This window comes from Hyperolius riggenbachi, chromosome 3 (assembly GCF_040937935.1).
Source record: "Hyperolius riggenbachi isolate aHypRig1 chromosome 3, aHypRig1.pri, whole genome shotgun sequence".
Lineage (NCBI taxonomy): Eukaryota > Metazoa > Chordata > Amphibia > Anura > Hyperoliidae > Hyperolius > Hyperolius riggenbachi.
The window spans coordinates 470,631,285-470,650,116 of record NC_090648.1 but is presented as its reverse complement, the minus strand read 5'-3'; the positions used below and the strand labels follow the sequence as shown (position 1 = coordinate 470,650,116).

Genomic DNA, 18,832 nt, shown 5'->3' with positions numbered 1-18,832 from the left:
GGACCGAGAGATAGCTCCTGCCACTATAGAGGAAGTGCGTGTAGCGACGGTTGGAACCCTTCCCCAGCTGCAGCACTGTCTCTATGGTCGCAAATTCACGGTTGTCACTGACTCGCATTCCCCTGGTTGGTTACGTCAGGTTGCCAAGGGCAACGACACATTGCAGCAACCTGACCAACTTTTCCATTCCTGTAGCTTGGAGCTAAGGAGTTACCCCCCCAGGCCCGGCCGTCAGTGTCGGCTTTGGCAGGACGATTCGTTAGAATCATCTGCCGGCGCCGTCTGGAAGAGGGGGCGTGTCAGGAATATATTGAGGTGCTGATGATATTAGGAAATACAGGAACATATCTCTGTCATTTTCTGTCTGCTATATCTCACATGTGTATTCTGCTTTGAAGGGATGGTTATCTGGCTGTACTACATTTGCATTGAATCTCTCTGGAAGCAGGGGGCTGGGACATTAGCATACAGTTCCTCTGGACAGCCAGAAAACAGGTAATTAGGAAACACTTAATCAGACAGTTGCTTTGAAGCAGATCACACAGGACATCCTGCTGCAATGTGAAAGCCTTAATCAATTGTCACCTGTAACCTGGGGAGATTGGAGGTTAACAAAGTCTTTTGTTGTATAGGACACTGTTCACATGTGGATGTCAGATCTCTGGGAAATCAAATTATGTCTGAGGATGGTATTAAATCTAGCTTCCCCCCGTCCACACAGGCTTACAGCCTCCAGGCGTATTTCATAGTATAAAACCGCAGCTAGGATAGCCACAACTGGTAGTTCTTGGAGGTAGCTCACACGGCTAGAACTAACCTGGTTCCTGACCAGAAGTGCGTACCGCCCGCAACAACACCAGATCGATACGCTGGTACGTTTATTTCCCGTTTATTTTGGTAAGCAAAATCGCTTTGTGTGTTATCTTTGTACATTTTATCTTGTAACTATTTTTACTTTGTTTTTTTGTAATCTTTTTGTATATATTCAGTTCTGCACTGTTCTATGTTTTTTCTGGAATATTAAATTATTATTTAATAAGTTTGACTTCTGCCGTACTAAACTAACACTCATAGCCTAGAAGAGACTGAAGTGTAACCGTGTATAAGTTCATGCCTAATTGTACGCTTGAGCAACACTACCGTAGGAAATTGTAATTGCATTGTGTGTGGGGGCGTTTGTCATACGTTGGCCTAAGCGCGCAGCTGACCCAACGTACGAACAACGCCAGTGCGAGTAGCTAACAGTATCGTTCGGAACGACTGTTAGTGGGTCTTTGCTTCACGACAGTGTAAGATTGCAACTGTGTGTGTGTGTGGGTGCGTGGCGTTCCCGTATTTGGCCTAAGCGCAAAGCTGACCCAAATACGAAAACGCGGAGTGCGCGCTGAGGACTCGACAGCAGAGTGGAAGTGTCTAGCAACGCTAGTGGTGGCAGTGAGAGGTGTTTTGAGGGGTTCCAGCCTTGTTTGTAGCTTAAATAAGGCTGTTCCCCGCTTAATCTGGTCAAACCCGCAGTCGGGAACCGTATACGCAGGCGTGCCGCGGGCCGGTTCTTGACAAATAGTGACAGGCTGTTTCTTCCTGCAGAGTGCAGACAGCTCTACCCGTCTGTAATACCTCAGTATGTGAAAGCCAAGCCTGCTCAGAGGATGATTTATTCAGCTTGTAAAAGATAATAGAGCAGAGAGAAGCTGCCCTAATTTAAATAACACACAGGCAGTGTGCATAGAGGGGCCTGAAGGGAGGAGATGCATCACAGAACCACAACACTGAAGAACTTGGCAGCCTTCCAGACGCAGGGTGACAAGTCCGACAGGGGAAAGATAAGCTGATTTATTACAGAGATGGTGATAGTAGAAAGTGCTGCAGGAAGCCAGAGCACATTAGGATAGGTTTTGAAACTTGTAGAATGGTAGAAAACAGGATGAAATTTTTGTTACGGAGTCTCTTTAACTACAAGTAGGGGCGTAAACGCATACATTTCGTAAGCGTAGTTTTGAAAATTTATGATGCGTAGATGCGAACTACGATCCGTAAATTCGCACTGGCATAGTTTCTGCTCATCCCTGCTTCCCCCAACCCCCCCCCCCCTCTCCCCCATTCCTCTAGATTATAAGCTCACAAGGGCAGGGTTCTCCCACCCTTTTGTGTCATGTTACTTTTGTCACTGTCATTACCAACTCTGTATTTTGTATCAATTCTGTATTTTGTATATTAGTGTACACTATTGTCTGTATTATGTACCCCATGTTTGTTTCATACCTTGTACAGTGCCACAGAATATGTTGGCGCTTTATAAATCAATAATAAAAATAAGATGAGTCCTGTGTTAAACATGGTAGAATGTGGATAAAGGATTTACTCTCAGACAACTCTGGATTAGGACATATAGTATAATAAACAGTTTTTGTTTATTGTTATCAATGTGCTTTTAAAGTGTTTGTAAACTACTTAAAACAGTTTATACAAAACGGTGATACAGTATTTAACAACAAAAACCTGTAAAAAAAACAGTATTGAAATTGAGTTATTTGAACTTAGGGGACTGGCTGTACTCTGTGGTGTTACTAGTTGTGATCCAAAAGGGGCAGATGAGGAAGGAGAGGAGAAAACAGAGTTGGAAGAGGAGGAGCGGGGAAGGAAGGAGGCGCAGAAGAGGAGATGGGAGAGAAACAGACTGGTCTGAAGGAGGGAGAGAAGATGATGAGGCGGTGATGAGAAACAGATGAGGAGGGACAAGATGAACAGAAGAAGAGAAACACAAGAGTGACAGAAAAACAGAGAAGAGAAACACTAGAGTGACATAAGAAGATACATAGGGATGGGAGAGGAAGAACAGCTGAATAGTGGGGTGAAAAGCAATTGAGGAAGATAAAAAGAAGATGTGGAGGCAAATAGATAAGGCGGAAGTAGTGAATTATATGAGGGGAGAAATAAAGAGCAGGTGAGGGATGGGAAAAAGGTGAGGGGAGTAGATAAGGGAAAAGATGAAAAGCAGATGAGAAGCATAAATTAAGGGAGATGTGATCCAGGTGAGCAGGGGTTAAGGGTAGAAATTAAACAGATGAGAGTAGAGAAGATAAGCAAAGGAGGAGTAAATAGAGGAGAAGCAGCTGAGGAAGGAAAAGAGAAGAGGAGGAGGGAGAGGAGAAGCAGAGGAGGAGGGAGAGGAGAAGCAGAGGAGGAGGGAGAGGAGAAGCAGAGGAGGAGGGAGAGGAGAAGCAGAGGAGGAGGGAGAGGAGAAGCAGAGGAGGAGAGAGAGGAGAAGCAGAGGAGGAGGGAGAGGAGAAGCTGGTGAGGAGCGAGAGGAGAAGCAGAGGAGGAGGGAGAGGAGAAGCAGAGGAGGAGGGAGAGGAGAAGCAGAGGAGGAGGGAGAGGAGAAGCTGGTGAGGAGCGAGAGGAGAAGCAGAGGAGGAGGGAGAGGAGAAGCTGTGGAGGACGGAAAAGAGAAGAGGAGGAGGGAGAAGAGAAGCTGGTAAGGAATGGGAGGAGAAGCAGTGGAGGAAGGAAAAGAGAAAAGGAGCAGGGAGAGGAGAAGCAGAGGAGGAGGGAGAGGAGAAGCAGTGGAGGAGCGAGAGGAGAAGCAGAGGAGGAGCGAAAGGAGATGCAGAGGAGGAGGGAGAGGAGAAGCAGAGGAGGAGGGAGAGGATAAGCAGAGGAGGAAGGAAAAGAGAAGAGGAGGAGGGAGAAGAGAACCTGGTGAGGAGCGAGAGGAGAAGCAGATGAGGAGGGAGAGGAGAAGCAGAGGAGGAGGGAGAGGAGAAGCACAGGAGGAGGGAGAGGAGAAGCAGAGGAGTAAGGAAAAGAGAAGAGGAGGAGGGAGAGGAGAAGCTGGTGAGGAGCGAGAGGAGAAGCAGAGGAGGAGTGAGAGGAGAAGCAGGGGAGAAAGGAAAAGAGAAGAGGAGGAGGGAGAGGAGAAGCTGGTGAGAAGCAAGAGGAGATGCAGAGGAGGAGGGAGAGGAGAAGCAGAGGAGGAGGGAAAAGAGAAGAGGAGGAGGGAGAAGAGAAGCTGGTGAGGAGCGGGAGGAGAAGCAGAGGAGGAAGGAAAAGAGAAGAGGAGGAGGGAGAGGAGAAGCAGAGGAGGAGGGAGAGGAGAAGCAGTGGAGGAAGGAAAAGAGAAGAGGAGGAGAGAGAGGAGAAGCTAGTGAGGAGCGGGAGGAGAAGCAGAGGAGGAGCGACAGGAGAAGCAGCAGACATGAAACTTGTATGGAGTGTACCCAGCCTTAGCCTTCGCAGTAGTACAAAGGTTAGTATTAGGAGTATCAGGAGTGGAAAGATTCAAGGCCCGATTTCTGGAAAGGCCACAAAGGCCCAGGCCTTGTGCAGCTGCAGACCAATGTGGCACCTGGACATGAAAGAGGGGTTGCCATAAAGGAAAGAGGAGCACGAAAATGGGGTGAAACACAAGAAAAAGTGAAACTGATGCCCATGAAAGAAGGGGGCTGCTGTACATGGATGATACGCATGGAAGATGGGGCTGCACATGGAATTAGATCAGGGGTGACAGTGAGGGCCCATTCTCACTAGGGCGATTCCCGCTAATTGCTGAACAGCCAGTGCTTTTTAAAGTGCTAGCGCAATAGAAACCTAATGGCAGTGATCTCACTGCTGCGATTGCCACTTATCGCGGGCGTTTCGAGATTAGCGGCAATCGCCAAACGGATTACCTGCAGCAATTTTGGGCGATTCGGTAGCGATCGCGATTAGCATATATAGAAGTGCTAATCGCGATCGCTCCAAGAACGCACATTTGTCCAGTGATTTATCTGCATTAAATCGCGGAAAAATCTCCCGTGCAAAACGGTAGCGCTAAGTGCTTTTAAGTGTGAATGGGCCCTTAAAGCAGATGGGAAGAAGATGGATGAGGAGTGGCAGTAAAATGGGTGGGGTGGCGGGACAAATGAGGAGGAAGGGTAGCAGATAAGGAGGGAAGGAAAAGCAGATATTACAGAGAGAAGAAATAAAGGAGGCATGGAAATAAGAGATGATAAGGGGGGGAGATAGCAGGCTGATGTAGTAGGGACAGTAGCAGCAACCCCAACCACAGCTGTATTACAGGTAATGGACGGTACAGGGCAGCAGCAGTAGTAGAAGGGGAACAGTGTGCTATAGGTGCAGCAGTGAAACAGGTAGAGATGTGGGAGGGGCTTAGCAACGGTGATGTTTGGGCACAGTGCAGTAGTGGTATAGGCACTGTAATAGGATAAACTGGCAGCAAAAATGGTAAGGGCACCATGAAGCAGCTGCGAGTTGCAACCGCAGTAATATTACAGTCAGTAGTAGAGAGTAGAAGCAATAGAGGTAGGGGCACACTGTAGAAGCTGTAGATACAGTAGTGGTGGCACAGGAGAGCAGCAGTAGTATTGGGGACACAGAGCAGGAGGGTACAGTGAAGCAGCAGTAGTATTGGGGCACAGGGAAGCAGCAGTAATGTTGAGGGTTACAGAACAACAGCTGTAGGACCAGCAGTGGTACAGGGAGGCAGCAGTAGTGCTGGGGAGTGGGAGCAGCGAGCAGCAGCTGTAGGACCAGTATCAGTACAGGGAAGCAGCAGTAGTGCTGGGGGCACAGAGCAGCAGCTGTAAGACCAGTAGTGGTACAGGGAAGCAGCAGTAGTGTTGGGGGCACATAGCAGCAGCTGTAAGACCAGTAGTGGTACAGGGAAGCAGCAGTAGTGTTGGGGGCACAGAGCAGCAGCCATAGGACCAGTAGTGGTACAAGGAAGGAGCAGCAGTGTTGGGAGCACAGAGCAGCAGCTATAGGTCCAGCAGTGGTACAGGGAAGCAGCAGTAGTGTTGGGGGCACAGAGCAACAGCTGTAGGGCCAGTAGTGGTACAGGGAAGCAGCAGCAGTGTTGGGGGCACAGAGCAGCAGCTGCAGGTACAGTAGTGGTACAGGGAAGCAGCAGTATTGTTGGGGGGCGGGGTACAGAGCAGCAGCTGTGGGACCAGTAGTGGTACAGAGAAGCAGCAGTATTGTTGGGGGCACAGAGCAGTAGCTGTAGGTACTAGTGGTACAGGGCAGCAGCAGTAGTATTGGGGGCCCAGAGCAGCAGTTGTTATTATTATTATTTATTAGATTTATATAGCGCCAACATATTACGCAGCGCTGTACAATAAATAGGCTTACAGACAATGATAACAGGGTTGACAGAACAATACAGGTAACGGACCATAGATACAACAATACAGGTAATAGCAATAAGATACACAACAGTTGTAGGACCAGTAGCATGGTACAGGGAAGCAGCAGTAGTGTTGGGGGCACAGAGCAGCAGTTGTAGGTCTAGGCAAAGGGGGAAGGTTCCCTTCGGGGAACAACCGGAAGGGCCCTGCAGCATTGTGGGGCCCGTGGCTACTCGTGCACGTTTTGTGGGGGTGCTTTAGGGCACTCACGCTTTTTCCGTGCACGGGGCTAATAGCCTTGCTTACCCGGGACCTCTGTTGCATGCAACAGGGGCCAAGAAAGCTTAAAAAAAAAAAAAAAAAAAAAAGTGGTACAGGGAAGCAGTAGTAGTGTTGGGGCACATTGCAGCAGCTATAGGTCCAGCTGTGGTAAAGGGAAGCAGCAGCTGCAGTAGTGTTGGGGGCACAGAGCAGCAGCTGCAGGACCAGTATCAGTAGGGAAGCAGTAGTAATGTTGGGGGCACAGAGCAGCAGCTGCAGGACCAGTAATGGTACAGGAAAGAAGCAGTATTGTTGGGGGCACAGAGCAGCAGTTGCAGGACTAGTATCAGTACAGGGAAGCAGCATCAGTTATTGGGGGCACAGAGCAGCTGTAGGTCCAGTAGTAGTACAGGGAAGCAGCAGTAGTATTGGGGGCACAGAGCAGCAGCTGTAGGTCCAGTAGTAGTTCAGGGAAGCAGCAAGAGCATTGGGGGCACAGAGCAGCAGCTGTAGGACCAATAGTAGTGCAGGAAAGCAGCAGCAGTGTTGGTGGCACAGAGCAGCAGCTGTAGGACCAGTATCAGTGGAACAGGGAAGCAGCAGCAGTATTGGGGCACAGAGCAGCAGCTGTAGGACCAGCAGTAGTACAGGGAAGCAGCAGTAGTATTGGGGGTACAGAGCAGCAGCTGCAGGACCAGTATCAGTACAGGGAAGCAGCAGCAGTGTTGGGGGCACAGAGCAGCAGCTGCAGGACCAGTAGTAGTGTTGGGGGCACAGAGCAGCAGCTGTAGGATCAGTAGTGGTACAGGAAAAAAGCAGCAGTGTTGGGGACACAGCAGCAGCTGCAGGACCAGTAGTAGTGTTGGGGGCACAGAGCAGCAGCTGTAGGATCAGTAGTGGTACAGGAAAAAAGCAGCAGTGTTGGGGACACAGCAGCAGCTGCAGGACCAGTAGTAGTGTTGGGGGCACAGAGCAGCAGCTGTAGGATCAGTAGTGGTACAGGGAAACAGCAGCAGTGTTGGGGGCACAGAGCAGCAGCTGCAGGACCAGTAGTAGTGTTGGGGGCACAGAGCAGCATTTGTAGGATCAGTAGTGGTACAGGAAAACAGCAGCAGTGTTGGAGGCACTCAGAGCAGCAGCTGCAGGACCAGTAGTAGTGTTGGGGGCACAGAGCAGCATTTGTAGGATCAGTAGTGGTACAGGGAAACAGCAGCAGTGTTGGAGGCACACAGAGCAGCAGCTGTAGGACCAATAGTAGTGCAGGGAAGCAGCAGCAGTGTTGGGGGCACAGAACAGCAGCTGTAGGACCAGCAGTGGTACAGGGAAGCAGCAGTAGTGTTAGGGGCATATAGCAGCAGCTGTAGGACCAGCAGTGGTACAGGGAAGCAGCAGCAGTATTGGGGGCACAGAGTAGCAACCATAGGACCACTATCAGTACAGGCAGGGCTATATAGGAGGAGTGTGTAGCAGCTGGTAGGGTTGGATCTCCCCCGGCCAGAGCCTCCTCCCGGCAGAGGCGGGTTCCTTTGCATATTTTTCTTCAACTCTGCAACGTGTCTGATGATTTCTGCTGCTGCACCAACTGCTGCTCACTATGGAGGTGAGAGGAGGGATGAGGGTGGCATGTGCGAGGGGCATTTTCTATGGGGAGGGGGTTGTGCTGAATGTGTATATTATTTATGTGTGTAGCTCATGATACCAGCACTACTCACAGTGTACAGTGGTGCTGGAAGCTACATGCTGCTTGCCACCACTACTGTGTACTCTGCACCCCATGCTGCCTGATACTGCTGTATAATGTAATATATATCCTGTATACTCATCACTACATGCTGCCTGATACTGCTTTGTACTTCTGTATACTCAGCACCCAGTTGATACCGCTGTATACATTATTACATATAGTGTATACTCGTCACTATGTATACTGCCAGCCCCGTTTCTTGCCCCGTGCGGAGCGTGCCGCCGCCCGGGGCGCTGTTGGGAGGGGGGCGCTATAATGGAGGGCAGCCCCGTTTCTTGCCCCGTGCGGAGCGTGCCGCCGCCCGGGGCGCTGTTGGGAGGGGGGCGCTATAATGGAGGGGGGAGCCGGAGCCGCGGGGAGGGCAGCCCGACCTCTCCCTCCCTCTCCTCTCCCGGGCGCCCTCCGTGCTCCCCCCTCAGATGCAGAGTTCGTGAGCAGCAGGGAAGCGCTGTTTACAACTCACCGGCTGCCTGGCTCCAAGCGCTGCTCTCTCGCCGCTGGTCTCCATTCTCTCTCTCTCTGTATACGTACTGATACACGCTGCTTCCTGTAGCCGGAAGCAGCGTGTATCAGTATGTATACAGAGAGGGGAGACCAGCGGCGAGAGAGCAGCGCTTGGAGCCAGGCAGCCGGTGAGTTGTAAACAGCGCTTCCCAATCCCTGCTGCTCACGAACTCTGCATCTGAGGGGGGAGCACGGAGGGCGCCCGGGAGAGGAGAGGGAGGGAGAGGTCGGGCTGCCCTCCCTGCGGCTCCCCCCTCCATTATTGGGGGCATCTACCTATCTAACCTATTCTGGGGGCACCTACCTAATCTAACCTACGCTGGGGGGCAGCTGCTAATCTAACCTACGCTGGGGGGCACCTACCTATCTAACCTACACTGGGGGGCACCTACCTAATCTAACCTACACTGGGGGGCAGCTACCTATCTAACCTATACTGGGGGCAGCTACCTAATCTAACCTACGCTGGGGGGCAGCTACCTATCTAACCTACACTGGGGGCAGCTACCTAATCTAACCTACGCTGGGGGGCAGCTACCTATCTAACCTACACTGGGGGGCACCTACCTAATCTAACCTACGCTGGGGGGGCAGCTACCTATCTAACCTACACTGGGGGGCAGCTACCTATCTAACCTACGCTGGGGGGCAGCTACCTATCTAACCTATACTGGGGGCAGCTACCTAATCTAACCTACGCTGGGGGGCAGCTACCTATCTAACCTACACTGGGGGCAGCTACCTAATCTAACCTACGCTGGGGGGCAGCTACCTATCTAACCTACACTGGGGGGCACCTACCTAATCTAACCTACGCTGGGGGGGCAGCTACCTATCTAACCTACACTGGGGGGCAGCTACCTATCTAACCTACGCTGGGGGGCAGCTACCTATCTAACCTATACTGGGGGCAGCTACCTAATCTAACCTACGCTGGGGGGCAGCTACCTATCTAACCTACACTGGGGGGCACCTACCTAATCTAACCTACGCTGGGGGGCAGCTACCTATCTAACCTACACTGGGGGGCAGCTACCTATCTAACCTACACTGCGGGGCAGCTACCTAATATAACCAACACTGGGGGGGCAGCTACCTATCTAACCTACACTGGGGGGCAGCTACCTAATCTAACCTATACTGGGGGGCAGCTACCTATCTAACCTATTCTGGGGGCACCTACCTAATCTAACCTACGCTGGGGGGCAGCTACCTATCTAACCTACACTGGGGGGCAGCTACCTATCTAACCTACGCTGGGGGGCAGCTACCTATCTAACCTATACTGGGGGCAGCTACCTAATCTAACCTACGCTGGGGGGCAGCTACCTATCTAACCTACACTGGGGGGCACCTACCTAATCTAACCTACGCTGAGGGGCAGCTACCTATCTAACCTACACTGGGGGGCAGCTACCTATCTAACCTACACTGCGGGGCAGCTACCTAATATAACCAACACTGGGGGGGCAGCTACCTATCTAACCTACACTGGGGGGCAGCTACCTAATCTAACCTATACTGGGGGGCAGCTACCTATCTAACCTATTCTGGGGGCACCTACCTAATCTAACCTACGCTGGGGGGCAGCTGCTAATCTAACCTACGCTGGGGGGCACCTACCTATCTAACCTACACTGGGGGGCACCTACCTAATCTAACCTACACTGGGGGGCAGCTACCTATCTAACCTATACTGCAGGCAGCTACCTAATCTAACCTACGCTGGGGGGCAGCTACCTATCTAACCTATACTGGGGGCAGCTACCTAATCTAACCTACGCTGGGGGGCAGCTACCTATCTAACCTACACTGGGGGGCAGCTACCTATCTAACCTACACTGGGGGGCAGCTACCTAATATAACCAACACTGGGGGGGCAGCTACCTAATCTAACCTATACTGGGGGGCAGCTACCTAATCTAACCTATACTGGGGGGCAGCTACCTATCTAACCTATACTGGGGGGCACCTACCTAACCTATACTGGGGGGCACCTACCTAACCTATACTGGGGGGGCAGCTACCTTATCTAACCTATACTGGGGGGCAGCTACCTAATCTAACCTATTCTGGGGGGCACCTGTCTAATCTAGCCTATACTAGGGGGCACCTACCTAATCTAACCTATACTGAGAGGCACCTACCTATCTAACCTAGGGGGGGGGGGGGGGGGCGCAATTTTTACACCCTCGCCCTGGGTGCATTTTAGCCTAGAAACTGCACTGATGGAGGGGGGAGCCGGAGCCGCGGGGAGGGCAGCCCGACCTCTCCCTCCCTCTCCTCTCCCGGGCGCCCTCCGTGCTCCCCCCTCAGATGCAGAGTTCGTGAGCAGCAGGGAAGCGCTGTTTACAACTCACCGGCTGCCTGGCTCCAAGCGCTGCTCTCTCGCCGCTGGTCTCCATTCTCTCTCTCTCTGTATACGTACTGATACACGCTGCTTCCTGTAGCCGGAAGCAGCGTGTATCAGTATGTATACAGAGAGGGGAGACCAGCGGCGAGAGAGCAGCGCTTGGAGCCAGGCAGCCGGTGAGTTGTAAACAGCGCTTCCCAATCCCTGCTGCTCACGAACTCTGCATCTGAGGGGGGAGCACGGAGGGCGCCCGGGAGAGGAGAGGGAGGGAGAGGTCGGGCTGCCCTCCCTGCGGCTCCCCCCTCCATTATTGGGGGCATCTACCTATCTAACCTATTCTGGGGGCACCTACCTAATCTAACCTACGCTGGGGGGCAGCTGCTAATCTAACCTACGCTGGGGGGCACCTACCTATCTAACCTACACTGGGGGGCACCTACCTAATCTAACCTACACTGGGGGGCAGCTACCTATCTAACCTATACTGGGGGCAGCTACCTAATCTAACCTACGCTGGGGGGCAGCTACCTATCTAACCTACACTGGGGGCAGCTACCTAATCTAACCTACGCTGGGGGGCAGCTACCTATCTAACCTACACTGGGGGGCACCTACCTAATCTAACCTACGCTGGGGGGGCAGCTACCTATCTAACCTACACTGGGGGGCAGCTACCTATCTAACCTACGCTGGGGGGCAGCTACCTATCTAACCTATACTGGGGGCAGCTACCTAATCTAACCTACGCTGGGGGGCAGCTACCTATCTAACCTACACTGGGGGCAGCTACCTAATCTAACCTACGCTGGGGGGCAGCTACCTATCTAACCTACACTGGGGGGCACCTACCTAATCTAACCTACGCTGGGGGGGCAGCTACCTATCTAACCTACACTGGGGGGCAGCTACCTATCTAACCTACGCTGGGGGGCAGCTACCTATCTAACCTATACTGGGGGCAGCTACCTAATCTAACCTACGCTGGGGGGCAGCTACCTATCTAACCTACACTGGGGGGCACCTACCTAATCTAACCTACGCTGGGGGGCAGCTACCTATCTAACCTACACTGGGGGGCAGCTACCTATCTAACCTACACTGCGGGGCAGCTACCTAATATAACCAACACTGGGGGGGCAGCTACCTATCTAACCTACACTGGGGGGCAGCTACCTAATCTAACCTATACTGGGGGGCAGCTACCTATCTAACCTATTCTGGGGGCACCTACCTAATCTAACCTACGCTGGGGGGCAGCTACCTATCTAACCTACACTGGGGGGCAGCTACCTATCTAACCTACGCTGGGGGGCAGCTACCTATCTAACCTATACTGGGGGCAGCTACCTAATCTAACCTACGCTGGGGGGCAGCTACCTATCTAACCTACACTGGGGGGCACCTACCTAATCTAACCTACGCTGAGGGGCAGCTACCTATCTAACCTACACTGGGGGGCAGCTACCTATCTAACCTACACTGCGGGGCAGCTACCTAATATAACCAACACTGGGGGGGCAGCTACCTATCTAACCTACACTGGGGGGCAGCTACCTAATCTAACCTATACTGGGGGGCAGCTACCTATCTAACCTATTCTGGGGGCACCTACCTAATCTAACCTACGCTGGGGGGCAGCTGCTAATCTAACCTACGCTGGGGGGCACCTACCTATCTAACCTACACTGGGGGGCACCTACCTAATCTAACCTACACTGGGGGGCAGCTACCTATCTAACCTATACTGCAGGCAGCTACCTAATCTAACCTACGCTGGGGGGCAGCTACCTATCTAACCTATACTGGGGGCAGCTACCTAATCTAACCTACGCTGGGGGGCAGCTACCTATCTAACCTACACTGGGGGGCAGCTACCTATCTAACCTACACTGGGGGGCAGCTACCTAATATAACCAACACTGGGGGGGCAGCTACCTAATCTAACCTATACTGGGGGGCAGCTACCTAATCTAACCTATACTGGGGGGCAGCTACCTATCTAACCTATACTGGGGGGCACCTACCTAACCTATACTGGGGGGCACCTACCTAACCTATACTGGGGGGGCAGCTACCTTATCTAACCTATACTGGGGGGCAGCTACCTAATCTAACCTATTCTGGGGGGCACCTGTCTAATCTAGCCTATACTAGGGGGCACCTACCTAATCTAACCTATACTGAGAGGCACCTACCTATCTAACCTAGGGGGGGGGGGGGGGGGGCGCAATTTTTACACCCTCGCCCTGGGTGCATTTTAGCCTAGAAACTGCACTGTATACTGCTGTATACTTTATTATCCTGTATACCCAGCACCACATGCTGCCTGATCTCTGTATAGTTTATTATATATGGTATAAACTGCTGTATACTTTATATGTAATGTATACTCAGCACCACATGCTGCCTGATACTGCTGTATACTTTATTATATACACTGTATACTCAGCACCCAGTGCTGCCCGATACTGCTGTATACATTATTACATATAGTGTATACTCATCATCACATGCTTCCTGATATTGCACACTGTGTACCACATGCTGCCTGATATTGTTGCATACTGTATTATATATCCCGTACACTCAGCACCACATGCTTCCTGATACTGCTGTATACTTTATTACATACCCTGTATACTCAGTACCACATCCTGCCTGATATTGTATACTGTGTACCACATGCTGCCTGATATTGTATAATGTGTACCACATGCTGCCTGATATTGTATACTGTGTACCACATGCTGCCTGATATTGTATATAGTGTATCACATGCTGCCTGGTATTGCATACTGTGTACCACATGCTGCTTGCCTGTGCTGTATTCTCCTATACATTACACAGGACACACTGGCACTGCCAGCCCCCATACTGGACAGACTGGCACAGCTGTATATATGTGGACCTACATGCTGCACAGGGCAGCTGTATTTCAAATATCCGATACAGGCACCACTATGTAATAATAAATGCACTTTGAAAATAATGTACATTGTGTACCCTATACTAGTGGTGCTGTTTAATGCATACACTATATTAATGCTGCAGTACATTACATACTCTAAAGTGGCACTGTCTGGTCTGCTACTATACCCTATACTGACAATTATACTGAGCTAGCATACATCAGGTAGGCAGTAGGCACCCCCTATAATAGACACATTTATGTACATCCACCATGTTTCAGGCTATACTTTATATGATACACACTACTGTATACGCCAATCATATTGTTCTGTCTCCCTTATAGCATAAGTAATGCCCATTTTTTGCCTGCTGTCCCCACTATATATATCCTCTGTGAGCATTACTTGTTCAGTGGTAGCTTCTTGCATACATTCCACTGCTGTGGTCGCTTCAGGTAAACACAATGTATATCACACAGGTCTGCAGGACTCCTTGGGGTGCTGTAAGCCTGGCACAGCTGTGAACACCAGACTTGCCACCCTCCTTTGCCATATGTTGGCATGCTGAGCCATGCTGTAACCTACCTCTGGTGTTGGCACACTTCCATATATGGCGCTGTACAATATGCTGGTCACGTGCTGCCACCTATGTATCATTATGTACATTACACACTGTGCTGCAGGGAAGGAACTACATATAGAACTTGCAGGCTGCACAACATAAGTAATGCGTGTTGACATCGCAACTGGGTGGCCTGAGGATTCATCCCTTGTCTAGGTCATATCAGACCATGGTGTGGGTTATCCTACGAACACCCACAGTAGGTACCCCTGTTTGATAAACGTGGGCAACCTGAGCTTATTAACTATGAGGCCTCCCTACAGGTTCTGCCCATGACCACAGACACTTAACTACTCATTTACTAATGCTTGGTACACACCATGCAATTTCCTGTCGTAAGATAGGTAAAATCGATTATTTCCTACAAGTCCAATCTGATTTCTGATCGTTTTTCTGATAGATTTTTAGATCACTTCTATACAAAATCGATCAGAAAAACAATCAGAAATCAGATTGGATCTGTCTTAAATAAAAGATTTGACCCATCTATTTGCCCCAATATAGGTAGCTAGTATAGTTGCTCCAGTATAGGTAGGTAGTATAGTTGCCCCAGTATAGGTAGCTAGTGTAGTTGCCCCCAGTATAGGTAGTATAGTTGCCCCAGTATAGGTAGTATAGTTGCACCAGTATAGGTAGCTACTAGTATAGTTGCACCAGTATAGGTAGCTACTAGTATAGTTGCCCCCAGTATAGATAGTATAGTTGCTCCAGTATAGGTAGCTAGTAGAGTTGCCCCCAATATAGGTAGCTAGTGTAGTTGCCCTCAATATAGTTGCCCCAGTATAGGTAGTATAGTTGCTACAGTATAGGTAGCTAGTGTAGTTGCCCTCAGTATAGTTGACCCAGTATAGGTAGTATAGTTTCTACAGTATAGGTAGCTAGTGTAGTTGCCCTCAGTATAGTTGCCCCAGTATAGGTAGTATAGTTGCTACAGTATAGGTAGCTAGTGTAGTTGCCCTCAGTATAGTTGCCCCAGTATAGGTAGTATAGTTGCTACAGTATAGGTAGCTAGTGTAGTTGCCCCAGTAAAGGTAGTATAGTTGCTACAGTATAGGTAGCTAGTATAGTTGCCCTCAGTATAGATAGTATAGTTGCCCCAGTATAGGTAGCTAGTAGAGTTGCCCCAGTATAGGTAGCTAGTGTAGTTGCCCCCAGTATAGGTAGTGTAACAAATGTTGGAGAGGCAGCTGCAGTGAACAGCGCTACCACCGCAGCTACCTCCAGCTCTCTGCCTAACAATCTGTCTGTGCCTCGGGGGTCTAGCATGCCGAGGACGAGTCTGTCAGCCGTAAATAAGGGCGCCTTATCGCGTGCACACGCGCACAGACAGGACCTTTATGCGGGGAGGAGGCGCGTCAGCTGACCGGCCGGTCGGCTGACGTCAGAGGGGACACTCGCCGCTCCTCATTGGCTGAGAGGAGTAGGCGTGACGGAGGGGTCTCCTCTGCTTTATAAGCTAAGCTGAATCACTCGCAACTTGTCTGTTGTTGTGAATACTTGGTGTTAGCGCTCAGACCTTAGATAGTTCCGGTGTGCTTTGATCCGGGAGGAAACCGGGCATTTCACACAAAATTGGAATTGTTTGATAGCCTTAAAGGGATACTCGGGGGAAAATTAGCTGAACTTACCCGGGGCTTCTAATGGTCCCCCGCAGACATCCTGTGTTGGCGCAGCCACTCACCGATGCTCCGGCCCCGCCTCCAGTTCACTTCTGGAATTTCTGACTTTAAAGTCTGAGAAAACCACTGCGTCTGCACGCCCGTGTCCTCGCTCCCGCTGATGTCACCAGGAGTGTACTGCGCAGACACAGACCATACTGGGCCTGCGCTGTGCGCTCTTGATGACATCAGCGGGATCGAGGACACGGCAACGCAGGCGCAGTGGTTTTCAGACTTTAAAGTCTGAAATTCCAGAAGTGAACCGGAGGCGGGGCCGGAGCATCGGTGAGTGGTTGCGCAGGCACAGGATGTCTGCGGGGGACCGTTAGAAGCCCCGGGTAAGTTCAACTCATTTTCCCCTGACCCCTCTACAGTATCCCTTTAAAGTTACTTCATTACTGTGTTATTATCTGTGTATGACTCTGGCTCGTTCTGACTACTCTTCCGCTCAGTGATTCTGTAACTCTGCCTATCTGATTTTGCTGCCGACTCTGCCTGTTTGAACCTTCCTGTCTCTGCCTTCCGATTTTGTACTGCATCTGTCTGTCTGTTGCCAACTCGATTAGTCTGACCACTCTACTCTCACCAGAGGGCCCTTGACTCTGGTGAGGGGCTCTGTACTGTTAGTACCCACCAGCTCCTCTGGTGAGGTATAGCTCTCTACTCTCACCAGAGGGCTCTTGACTCTGGTGAGGGGCGCTGTACTGTTAGTACCCAGCAGCTCCTCTGGTGAGGTATAGCTAAACCTATCAGTACTACTGTTGCACCAATCACTATACTTGCTATTAGCTATCACATCAGTTGTCTTGTATACTTGTATTATTGGTGATTCTGCAGATCACCATATAATCAGGTATATATCTGCATTATAGGTGATACTGCAGATCACCTAATAATCAGAACTCTGCTCTTGCTGACACAAATCGTTACAGGTAGCTAGTGTAGTTGCCCTCAGTATAGGTAGTATAGTTGCCCCAGTATAGGTAGGTAGTATAGTTGCCCCAGTATAGGTAGTATAGTTGATACAGTATAGGTAGTTAGCATAGTTGCCCTTAGTATAGATAGTATAGTTGCCCCAGTATAGGTAGCTAGTATAGGTAGCTAGTAGAGTTGTCCCAATATAGGTAACTAGTGTAGTTGTCCCAGTATAGGTAGCTAGTATAGTGGCCCCCAGTATAGGTAGTATAGTTGCCCCAGTACAGGTAGTATAGTTGCCCCAGTATAGGTAGCTAGTATAGCCCCTAGTATAGATAGTATAGTAGCTCCAGTATAGATAGCTAGTAGAGTTGCCCCCAGTATAGGTAGCTAGTGTAGTTGCCCTCAGTATAGGTAGTATAGTTGCCTCAGAATAGGTAGCTAGTATAGTTGCCTCAGAATAGGTAGCTAGTATAGTTGCCTCAGTTTAAGTGGTATAGTTGCTACAGTATAGGTAGCTAGTATAGTTGCCCTCAGTATAGATAGTATAGTTGCCCCAGTATAGGTAGCTAGTAGAGTTGCCCCCAGTATAGGTAGCTAATGTAGTTGTCCGCAGTATAGGTAGTATATTTGCCCCAGTATAGGTAGCTAGTATAGTGGCCCCCAGTATAGGTACTATAGTTGCCCCAGTAAGGGTAGCTAGTATAGTTGCCCCCAGTATAGGTAGTATAGTTGCCCCAGTATATGTAATATAGTTGCCACAGTATAGGTAGCTAGTGTAGTTGCCCCAGTATAGGTAGTATAGTTGGCCCAGTATAGGTAGCTAGTATAGTTGCCCCAGTATAGGCAGTATAGGTGCCCCAGCATAGGTAGTATAGGTGTCCCCAGTATAGGTAGTATAGTTGCCCCAGTATAGGTAGCTAGTATAGTTGCCCCAGCATAGGTAGTATAGGTGTCCCCAGTATAGGTAGTATAGGTGTCCCCAGTACAGAAGGAGGAGCAGCGAGCACAGAGGCGGGGAGGAGGGCCAGATCCCCCCCACCTGGGTTCCCTCTTTCCGCGCTCCCCCTCCAGATGTTAGAGCAATGTGTGGCAGCAGGTGAGGAATGACTTACCACTTCCACATTCCAAATGCCGGAATGCTGCCTTCCACAGGTCTTCTCCGCCTGCAATGCCGCTTATTGTGCTTCCGCTAATTAGGAAGCACAGTGAGAGGCATTGAAGCCGGAGACCTGTGCCACGGGACGCAGCGCTCCGGCGTCTGGAACACAGAAGTGGTAAGTTATTCCCCGCAAGGCTGCTGCTGACAATGCTAGAATATCTGGAGGGGGAGTGCGGAAAGAGGGGACCCAGGTGTGTGTGGGGCGGGAGTCTGCCCCCCCTCCTTGCTGTTCCCGCTGCTTCTCCCTTCTGCACTGCTGCCCCCTCCTGTTCACGGCATCGGGGTCCCCTTCAGTGCGAGGTCTGGGCCAAGGATGCCGCCCTGACACATGGCACCGCCTGAGGAAGCGGCGTCACTTGGCATCATGGGCAGCACACCCCTGATCGAGCACCCTTTATGCCCCCCCCCAAAAAAAATCGAAGCTGAAGCTGCCACTGCTTGCTTCCCATGTGACGGGAGACTTTAGTCAAATGTAATCTTATCCCGTCTGCTACTTTCATTTACTTAGCTTTGCGACATGTGACAGAAATGTCAGGACTTGACCTCTGCAGCTAGACAGGGGACGCATAGAGATGTCTG

The 18,832-nt window shown here is 50.6% G+C and overlaps 1 protein-coding gene across 1 annotated transcript in view; it reads left to right on the top strand.

Annotated features, from left to right (window-relative positions):
• The first annotated feature begins 7,880 nt into the window (after nucleotides 1–7,880).
• Nucleotides 7,881–18,832, top strand: part of BCAT1 (branched chain amino acid transaminase 1) — a 106,604-nt gene continuing 95,652 nt past the window's right edge. Inside the window, exon 1 of the mRNA XM_068277996.1 lies at nucleotides 7,881–7,986. Coding sequence (XP_068134097.1) covers nucleotides 7,981–7,986 — 6 coding nt within the window. The 5' untranslated portion in view covers nucleotides 7,881–7,980. The remainder of the gene's footprint in view (nucleotides 7,987–18,832) is intronic.